The sequence below is a fragment of the Leptosomus discolor genome, chromosome 8 (genome assembly GCF_034619465.1).
Source record: "Leptosomus discolor isolate bLepDis1 chromosome 8, bLepDis1.hap2, whole genome shotgun sequence".
Lineage (NCBI taxonomy): Eukaryota > Metazoa > Chordata > Aves > Leptosomiformes > Leptosomidae > Leptosomus > Leptosomus discolor.
Genome location: NC_141398.1, coordinates 59047998 through 59058442, shown reverse-complemented (window position 1 = coordinate 59058442; position 10445 = coordinate 59047998). Strand labels below are relative to the sequence as shown.

The window sequence follows — 10445 nt, the reverse complement described above, 5'->3', positions numbered from 1 at the left end:
TTTCCCTTCCTGCAAGCCCATCTGACGCTTAGGGAAGGCTACGGATGAAGCGCCGGTCCCTTCCGTAAGGCCCATCGCACCTTCCCAGGGCCCAGCAGGGAGCCAAACCCAACTGCTGGCTTCCAACCTTCGGCTCCTCCTCGGACAGGGAGCTGAACCTCGGGGCCTCGTGGCGGGGCGGAAGCTGAACTGCAGGGAACTCCACAGCGGGGCCCAACGGGAGGCAGCCTGGTTCTGTTCGCCGCTCCAGGCGGGGATTTGAGCCTTACCCCAGACTTGAGCTTATTTAAACAGAGGCAGAAGCAGACCAAGAGGTTTTGACAATCCCTCACGTTTGAAAAGGAGAGCACTAAGCAAAAAGCAGGAACTTGGAAAGAGGTGGGTCATTTGGTGGACCATGTAAAAACATTTTTGGGTAGGAAGAGCAGGAAATCTAGAGAAACTGCTGCAGGTTGAGGCTACGTTTCAGTACGGTTTGAGCAGCGATCGTGAGGAGTGAGGCAACAAGACCTGCAAAGAACTGTACCAGTTAGATAGAAAGCTTCATTATTCTCAGGAACAAGCATTAATTAGAAAGACAGACAGAAGCTGAGCTAGACTGTATCGAGGCTCCTTGACTCTTATCGCTTGCCTTCGGCTTGGAGGGATAAAGTTTTATCCCTCCTGAAACGGATACCGTAGGAACCAGTTGAAAACGAGATCTGCTTATAAACCCCCCAAAAGTCTGCATAAAATTAATCAGGTATTTCACTCAACAGACACCAAACTGGTTTAGAACTGTCATTGAAACTCCTCTGTGGGCTTCCAGGCCTTTCTACAAATCATCAGGTGGCCGGTTTGACCTTGGGTTTCACATATTCGAGCAATAACCGTGGGTGCAGGCCCAAGGAGAGCGGGAATCGCCGCAGCATTTGGGAATACTGCTTCACCACGTCCTCTGCAGCTGTGTCGTGCTAAACCACTGCAAAACAGGTGACACGTGAGCACGGAACAGGGTCCTCAGCCGTCTGCATTTTACTGTGCCGGCAGCATGGCAGAAGAAACCGTTAACCTCACGTTTTATGTATTTCACCTTAAAATTTCTCGTCTGAGGACGAGACTGATTGGTTTTGATTTTTTTTTTGGAAAGGTGTTTCCATAAAGCACGACAAAGCAATCTCTCTAAAGATCAGAAAAGCTCAGTTAAAACTTCGCAATACGAACGGTCGGGCCAAGCAGAAGTAGTTCTGGTTTCGAAGGAACAGGAACGTTCACTACCACCGGGAAGGCGCCCACGAGGACAGCTGTAACTGACAGTTTGCAGCTTTTCCAAGGAATCTCACCAAAAAAAAAAAAAAATAAGGATTCAGCGGCTTACGGACACATCACGGCAATGTGACATGCCACTCCTTTTTTAATCAGTCAGCTTTCCACGCAAGGTACTGCATATTATTCTATTTACATTCAAAAATAGCGTTTTTTTTTGGTTTTTTGGGGTTTTTTTTGTCTCTTCAGTACACAGTGGGAATGCCCGTAAATTAGTCAGTAGAAACCCCTCTAACACAGGTGGAGGACAGCTTTGTTGATCTCTGGGTTTGTCCAGTCGTTCCGGATATCATCCAGGTGATTATCAAAATCTACCAGCGTCTCGTAGGACTTGCTGTCCAAGAGAGAGGCAGCGATTCTCTGGGCTTCGATCCAATCTTCACAAAAATCACTAGGACACAAAATAACCAGGAATAAATAGGAATCACAAAGAAAATCTCCACCGCCTCTGGAAATGAAGCCACGCTCTCTGCAGCGTCACGCCACCGCCCGGCTGTTCTCTCTGACGACAGGAATAAACAGCTTTAAAAATCGCTGTCAGCTACACCCGCTGCCCTGTGTCACTCCTCCCCACCAGAGCTTTGCCCTCAACCAGGCGACCTGTTTTTCCTGAAGACCCAGACGCAAATAAACTCCGAAGTTTACTCACACGTGCGGGTCTTTGCACCTCCACTTGTTCTCATGCAGCTCGTACACGTGAATGGCGGGCTCGACGCACTCCATCGTAAACCTGGCGTTGTCAACCTGGTTGCACGACAGAAAAACACCACCTCAGGCTCCTCCTCCAGACCCCCAAGTCTCCTCCAGACCCCAAGTAAAGAGCCGAAATAAAAAACAAAGCCAGCTTTCACAAACAGGGCGCCTCACACGGGACTCGCCCGCCGTTCTCCCTTCACACGAGCCAAATTTTACACGGTCGAAGCTTCACCGCAAGGAGGCAAAGCGCCGTTGGGTTCATAAAAGACGAGAGCTTGGGTCAGAGGAGGGGGTCTGAAGCCGTGAATGCGCTGCCCTCGCTCGAGCCTCGCCAGCAGAGGAGCCCCCTGCAGCTTTTGGGAGGGCAGAGCGCTAAGTGCGGGCTCTCCGCAGGCCGACTGAGAACTTCCCCGGCTACAGGTCATCGCGTCTCTTCCCCAGAGCGTTGGGAGGGAAAGAGAAACCGAGTTACTTCGCTGCTAAAGGGCGCAGAGACCGGCCAGTCCAGCGCCACAGTCGTAATATCCACAATACAGAAAGAAAAGGGGGGGGGGGGAAATGGAGTAATTTACCATTATGAGCGCTGTATCGTTAAAGCCCTCTGCAATTCTGGAGGCCACCTTCTCCGCCACCTGGGTGGGACTGCAGCAGGAGGTAAAAAGTAACCCCGTTAGAGCAACCACGACGCTTCAGGTGAAACCAGCAGGAAACTGGCTTGAAGAGAGGGGAAAACTACAAACAGGACCACGCTCTCAGGCGGATGCCACCCTCGAGGGAAGCCAGAAGGCCAAGAAAAGCCCAGCTCCTCCCTTCAGCGCAAGAGCTGGAGCTCAGCTGCGCTCAGGCAACGGCCAAAATGCTCCCTGACGTGGAATCCACGTCTCGCAGCCTCCCACCTCCTCCCACCAGACCAAAGACCGCAGCCTCCAGGTGTTGGAAAAAGAAACCCGAGTTCGCTTCCCCCCTAATCTGCATCTGAACCCACTCGCTGCCCAGCTTCTCTATCAGATAATCTTTTAAAGGGAAACCTTCACTGTGCTTCAAAGATGACAATCTCTACGTGATGCCTTCAGAAATGGAGTTTAAAAACCCACCCAAGCCGGCGAAACTCTTTCAAACCTCAAACCGAATAGACAAACTGTGTCTTCTCCTTAAAAAAGGGCTCCAGCAGGTTTATTTCCCTTGTAAGGCAGGGACAAATAACGCCCTTATCCCTGTTGAGATACCTTAGCAGTCACAAGGGTTACCTAAAAAAGATACCGAAGGATATCCACGGACAAAACCAGCTGGAATACAGGATAATGCTTCAAACAAACCCTTTGTATTTATTTCAAACGCACGTATGACGTACTCTCGTTAGTGCTGACACTGGATTTGCCTAACAGATACAGGGGAAAATATTTGATACACATCTCTAAACCCATGTCGTGGCAGCACAGGAAAGCCCCTTTATTGCTTACTGAGTACGTTGAGTTAGCCAGCAGGGAAGAAAAAATGACTAATCCTGGGGAAAACGAGTGAAAAAGAGATATTTCTGCTCGCCTGACATCGTCTTCCATCTCAAAAGCGTCCCTTTGCCACGCACCAAAACGCTTCAGTGAAACTCGGGAGACAATTAAGCAGTTTAGTAAGAATTAGGTCACTCCTGAAAGATTTTCCAAAAGATACTCGGAGTCATTCAAGCCTACAAGATACGCGCTGCGCCGCAAAAATAGCGGATTTTGGCGATTTCCCTGACAACTGTAATTAAACTGGTTGGCAGCCGTTCAAGGGCTGGCCTTTGAGAGGATCCACTAAAGTGAAGCGGTTCTGGAAAGACTGGGGTTTCTGCACCTGAACAAAGGCCGTATCCACCAGCGCCACGAAGACAATGTGAAACCAGACGCCAGTTGTCAAAGTGAATCAACACGCCTGATTTATGGGGATGATTTCTGCTGGCAGAGCACAAAGTACCACAGGAAAGAGCAAACAGAAGGAAATATTGCACCAACACACCTGGCATCTTTCACGCGTTCGTTTGCCTGGTAATATCCAGCTATCACGTAGCTATTCTCTTTGCACCAAGAGTCAATCTGAAAAAGGAATTGGAACAATTAAACCCAGGGGAAAAAAAAAAAAAGAAAAAGAAAAAAGAAAAAAAAAAAAACAACCCACAACCGAGGAAATCTCGTGTCTGTCCTGCAAATAAAACAGCAATCAAAGCACTACGGTATCTCTGCCAACTGCTGCTTTAAATATACACATATTTATCTATATTTACGGGCGCGCTCGCACACAGAGTTGGGCTGGTTTAACTAGAACAGAGAAAAACCAAGCTGAGGATTTGGAGAATGAGGGAAGCCATTAACCAAAAGAGCAAGAAGTGACCTCAGTCAAAGCCTGGCCTAAATTTGACTGACAGGACTAGCAAAGAGCTTCAGCAACGCTGAAGGGAGAGGAGCCTCGGTCCGTTTGTGGCTTTTTTCCGCCAGCGTTCACCCGACCGAGACACTTTACCAAACACCCGCCGTGGGGACGTGTGTCTGTCCCGGCATTGCAAAAAAAAAGAGCGTGTGGGTTTTAGTGCTAAAGTCCCATTTCCAGGCTAAAGCACCATTTCCAGGCTAAAGCACAACCTAAGCATTTTTCACCTTAATTAGCAAATAAAGCTCAAAGCAAAGGCCAGGCAGACAAAGCCCGTCCCGCTTCTCCTTTTAGCAACCCGCCCTGGGACAAAAAGGCTTTTGTGATAAAATTCTTTTATCTTTGAGAGTTCCCCTGCAAGGGTAACTATCCACTGGGGTAACTTCTCAAACCACGTGGGTGGATTCTCCCGTTTTCTCTTTGAAATCTGTCAATTAAAACTGCTTTTCTTATTAAAAAAAAAAAGCCTCTCCAGCTCGGTGACAAGAGAAGGGCTGGATGAAAGAACTATGGGGGGAAATTCTCTCATCTCTGTTACAGACGTGGTCAGCCCAGGCAGCTCCTCCTTGTTTAACACCTGTATGTAAATCAGTACATGTACAGATTTCTTTGCATCGATACACACAACTTTTGAGGACTACAGAAGTTTATGGAAGTGTTGGGGTTTTTCTTTTCAGGGCAGTTCCAGCGTGCACACGCTGTCCTTTCTGCTTTACGCCGGATCCGAGTTCCTCCTGCTGAGCCTGCCTTGCTTTGAACGTACAGCTACACGAGATGTTTCTCCTTATAATTGAGGAGATCAAGCCAGCGTGATACAGATCCCTGAAAGACAGAGGTGGAGAAAGCAGCTAGAACGTTCCTTCGCAGTCCCTAGAGAGCAAGCATCAAAAACCTCAACGGCTGCATTAAGAGGGAGTCCAAAAATACATCTGCTGCTGACCTGTCGCGTCCTCTAAGTCAAACCAATCTCATTTTTAGCAATAATTATGGCATTAGACTGCATAAACAAAAAAAAAATAAGAAAGCCATGTCAATAATCCCTCCTTTACAAGGGATGACACGGATTTATGTGATAAAAAAAAAAAAAGCCTGTGTAGCCCTGCTATAGCTGAGGGCCAACTGCTGTTTCAATTACAAACCCATTTCCAGGGCTTACGACGAGGGTTTTAATTGTCAGTGGCTTGAAAGCTTGGCATTAAAGCCAGAAGCCCAGCTACTACGATTAATAATAATTAAAAAAAAAAAAAAGTCTTCTCTATTTAAAAATCAAAACCCTGAGTTTTAAATCCATTTTTGCCATGTACTGAAAACAGTCTTTGAAAAAAAAAAGGGGAAAAGTACGATTTTTAAGTTCTCGCTTCCCCAAGTGGTAATTAAAACCTGCTTCCATCGGAAAAAAAGGGAAAAAAAAAGATATCTTTTTGGAATTAAAGCTGTTTCCAGCTGCAATTTCACTCTCTGACCACAGGCAGCCTCAGTGTCAATTAGCCCCCGGTTGGTTTTAGTCCCGTCTAGCCCTGACAAGCGCCAGCCAACGGGGGGGGGGACACACGACAAACCGTGTCTCGCTTCCACACGGTGCCCGTCACCCCTGAAAACCCAAAAATGGCCCATTCCCCTGATCTGCTGCGTCGGGGCAGGGGGTTTGGAAGAGCCCTGCGGAGGAGAAAGGCTGCAACCTGCTGCCACCTGACCACTGGCCCAGGCTGGAAGTGCTGCTGGGTTGGGTTGTTGGTTTGTTTTGGGGTTTTTTTTTGAGAAGATGCGGTTGCAAAACCACATCAATGAGCTGAGAAATCCAAAGGCATAAACCCCCGCCGTGTGAAACTGAATTCATTTTCTCTTTAATGACTCCGTTTTCGAGCGGGACTCCAAACTGACAAGCCAAAGTGCAAATGAAACGCTCTCTCCTCCAGAGCTACACCCCTTCGAGCGCTCCTGTGCGATTAATAAACCCCAAAACGTTGGTTCCTTGTGCCCAGGCGGCTGCTAAAGCCGTTTTTAGAAGTTACCTCAGGGAGAAGCCCCGTTTGAAAGTGCCTCCCCCTGTTTTCAGGCTCCAACTGGAGACTGCTGCTCCCCTTTCGCACTCTGGGACAACTCAGGGCAGAGAAGAGGAGCTGAAACTCGTGGGGTTGGTGCTCGAAACCCCTCACACGTACCACCAGGCCTCAGGCTTGGCCCAGAATCAGCAGTGATTGGGCTGGGAGAGCAGCAGATCCCCTCAAAACCCACCAAAGCTTCGAAATCCTTTAGAAACAGAGGCGCTTCGCTACAAAAATCGACTTCCAACCACGCTGCCCTCGCTGATTTACTCAGGAACCACGTGCTGCGCCGCACGGAAGGGGCGAGAGCGCCCTCCTTGTCCACCTGACAGCAATAAAATCCGATTTTCAGAGCCGCTGGGCCAGCATTTATGGACGCCTTTGCCTTTGTTTCCACAAAGAACAGGAGCAAAAGGCCTCGGGCTCTTGCCCAGCGCTGTGTTTTGAAGCTGCTGAGTATCTCAGGCGCGACTGCGCGCCACGACGCGATGTCACGAGTCCTCACTACGGTGGGGAACGCCAGGGGTTCCCGACCTGTAACTCTCTGTATCAAAACCCAAGAGCAAATGCGTAAGACACAGCCATTTCCTTGGTCCCATAAGGATTTGCTCGCTGTGGGTGTGGTAAGATACGTCAGATGTTGCAAGAAATGGGATTTCTTTCCTAATAATCTGATCCCGTAGCAAGAAAACTACACGGAAGGCCTGAAGTTCATGAAAACTCACCGCCAGCGACCCTGCAGAAGGACACCTAACCCTGAGTTAACAACAAACCCTACCCATACTTTAAAGGCATCATACAGGTTATTCTGTGCTTCACCAGCAACTTCCACTTGCTCATTCCCAGAAGAAAACCACACTACCCTCGCTCAAAAAAAGGTAAAGACAAGCCCTGCTTACGTCACAGCAGTTATCAGCAGCATTATGACATTTTCCCAAGCAGGAACGTGAGGAAAACTGTACACAGGTACCGACTGCGCCAGCAGGACATGTCTCTGTGTCCTTCCTACGCTGTTCCACTGGGGTAAATATATGTAAGACTGATAGATTTTGGGTGCTCCACAGCAGCACAGCAAACCTAAAGGGCCAGGGCTCAGGCTGGGCCCCCCCATCCCATCCCTCTGGCTGCATTTCATCCTGTCCAGGCTTCAGCAGGATCCCAACATTCCCATGGGGTCGCATCGAGTGGAGAAACAAAAAGGAATTTATTCACAAAGAAATATCTCTGGAGGAAGCAACCTACTAAAGGGAAGGGAATGTTTAGGCCAAGAAGCCTGGAAGCGGCAGAAATTGGCTATTTTCACAGGTATCAAAAAAAGGGAGGGATTTTCTTCTGCTAATAATGACGAGTCCAGAGCTCAAATCACACCCAGATCTCGCTTTAGTGGCGCCTACACCGACCGTGAAGGTGCCAAAGCACTTTCTGCCTCCAGATTTACTCCCTGCTATGACAAACCCCAAGCGGGTTCCGTCCCCTCTGCCCCCTGGTTTTGGCAAAGGGACTCTCCCCAAGCGCCAGGCGGAGCAGAGCCGTGGCCAGGGGCAGGAGCTGAGACTGGAAAGCACCAGCCCCACGGCCCCAGTGCTGCTCTCCTCCTGCCTGGGTGGTGACAGGGAGGGGGGAAACGGATCATTCCACGAGGATTCCCCTTCCACCGCAGTGGGGGAGGTCAGGGATATCGTGGCGAGGCTGCCCCCAGCTCCCTCACGGCTCACAACCCCCCCAGCGAGCTTGCAACGCACCAAGGGAGACTTCAAACCCAAGGCAGGCCTGCAGGATGAAGAGATGTCATGGGGTTTTGTTCCCTATTTAGGCTAATGGCTTCCACAAATGGGGAAAACGCACCAAAATGAATTCAGAAATACACTCTTACTGGGAGACGAGCGTGCCCTTTTCCAATTAGCTGCTCTGAAGTGCCTGAAAGGGAACCTGGGAAAAGCTCTTTCTGCTGTAGAATTGTCCTGGTTTGGGCTAAACCAGACCTAATTCTGTTTCAGTGCTTTAGCTTTTCAGTGAAGTCTCCTCTAACGGCACTTTCTGAAACAGCAGCCTGTTTTTCCAGACAGTGACTGCTCCCAGCAGTGCCAACCCCTTGGTGTCCCCAAACCTTTTGGGAGGGGAGAGGGGTGAACAGAGAAAAAGAAATTAGGCAAAACTACGAGGGTCTGTAGCTTTCTGCGCAGCGGGAAGCTGCACAGCAGACAGGCCTCGGGGGGTTTTCTGCTCTACTCATCCCACAGATTTGGCTGTCGCCAGCGTGGGGCTGGCAAAGCCACCCCAGTGCCCTGAGTTGTAACAAAGAACGGCGAACTAGCCTTGAGTTAGCCTTTAAAGATAAGAATGCAGCAGAATCCGGCAAGCGAAGGTCACCAGGTGGGATCCTCCAGTCAGGCTGTGGGGCTCAAGGAACACACGGGACTGAGCAGGAGAGACAGGGAGGGCAGCGAGCAAGAGCTGGTTCTGTGAACTGGAAAAGCCCCAGGATGGTGCAGGGCATGAGCCACAGGACAAGTTCAAAAGTTCGACCCTGAGGAAGACTCAGACCTTCATCCCCAACGACCACCAAGGACCCCCGATGGGGGCGTAACTTGGGCGGACTGAGGCAGGACTATAGGAGGAACTTATGTTCATGAATTCCTGGAAATAACTAGAATAACCCAGCCTTTTCTTAGAAATGTAATGAATAAACATGAAAGCTGTAAATATCAGGCAAGAATCCCGACGCTTGGGCGCGCAGGGATGGAAGGAGCCACCCCCCGTGCTGCCCGGCGCCGCAATAAAGGATCCCTGCTGGATAACACCGAGGTGTTAGGGAGTTTTCTCGGATTCAAAGTCCCCTTGTTGACTGAGGGTCACCACCACCACAAACTTCTCTGCACCGCGGCAGAGGAGCCGGCACTTCTGTACTGCAGCGCTGGGGAGCGCGGGGGATGGCTCCTCCTGATGTGCTTCAGGGTTACATCAAAAACTCAGCATTTTTATATCCTTTTTCTACAAAGTCACGATCTTTAACATATTTTAACATAAGCGTGCAAGTTGTGCCTGCTGTTAATTTTGACACTTATAATGACTGGCCCACCCTATTATATGATTTTATTAACATCGCTGTACTAATATAATCGTTGGTTATTTTACTGGTCAAGATCTTTGATATACAAATCAGGATGGGGAGGATGGGAGAGTCTTCACAGCAACATTCCTTTGTTTCTTTGGTTTCATCACACAAGATAACGAGCTGAAAACGTACGATTTCACCCCCTGTTTCTGCCTCCCTGTTCTGTGTTCTGGACAATTTCACACCTGCAGCAGCTCTAGCTTTGGCCACCTCTGCAAGGCCTGCATCTGCTGTCTCTGAGCATCGGTGAGGTTTTGGGTCTTTCTTACCATCGTGTAAATTAATTGAATCAGGAAATTAATACAAAACGTGAGTCATTCATTAAAGCAATTCAGTTGTTCATTAAAAGCAATTACTTATCAATGAAAAGGAATTATCGATTCAAAATTCAGACCTGATGACAACACCCTCAGCACCAGCTCTTCCTCACCCCAGCTGCACCCCCTGAGCTCAGCCAGGACTCGGAGACACCCCCCCCTCCCCCCGCCACCACCCCCACGCCACCAGCCCACCGCTCCCAGGCCTAGGGAAAAGACCGACGGCCTTACCAGGGTGAGGGCCACTTCCAGCATGGGGGCCAGGGCCAGGGTACCGTGGAAAAGCGGGATACAATCGACGAAGAGCGAAGGAGGCCCGGCCTGGTCACGGCGCGGGGCGCCCGCCGGCCGCTCGGCCACCAGCAGCCCGTTGACGGCGCAGTGCGGGTACTTGGCGCCGTGCAGCACCATCTTGCAGTAGGCCTGCGTGGTCAGCTTCATCCTGCCGCGGCAAACAACCCTCCCCCGCCACCGCCTACCGGCCCCCGGCCCGGTCCCACCGCCTCCCCTCAACCCGCCCGCCGCCAAGTGTCGCTAAACGCCGCCAAGCGCCTTAAGCGCTGT

General features: G+C 50.0%; 1 protein-coding gene across 1 annotated transcript; it reads right to left on the bottom strand.

The window, feature by feature from the left end:
• Positions 1 to 1344: 1344 nt before the first annotated feature.
• Positions 1345 to 10322, bottom strand: EMC8 (ER membrane protein complex subunit 8). The gene is made up of 5 exons (XM_086468988.1): positions 10113 to 10322; positions 3997 to 4073; positions 2574 to 2643; positions 1955 to 2049; positions 1345 to 1696 (listed from the first exon to the last, which is right to left on the bottom strand). The coding sequence occupies exons 1-5, from the start codon at positions 10320 to 10322 to the stop codon at positions 1537 to 1539; spliced, it is 612 nt and encodes a 203-aa protein (XP_086325114.1). The 3' UTR covers positions 1345 to 1536.
• Between the last annotated feature and the right edge of the window lie 123 nt (positions 10323 to 10445).

Coding starts and splice junctions, on each gene's coding strand:
- EMC8 (XM_086468988.1), bottom strand. CDS start 10,322: ATGAAGCTGACCACGCAGGCCTACTGCAAGATGGTGCTGCACGGCGCC. Junction 4,074..10,112: donor TGGAAGTGGCCCTCACCCTG/GTAAGGCCGTCG, acceptor TTCCTTTTTCAG/ATTGACTCTTGGTGCAAAGA. Junction 2,050..2,573: donor ACGATACAGCGCTCATAATG/GTAAATTACTCC, acceptor TCGTGCAACCAG/GTTGACAACGCCAGGTTTAC.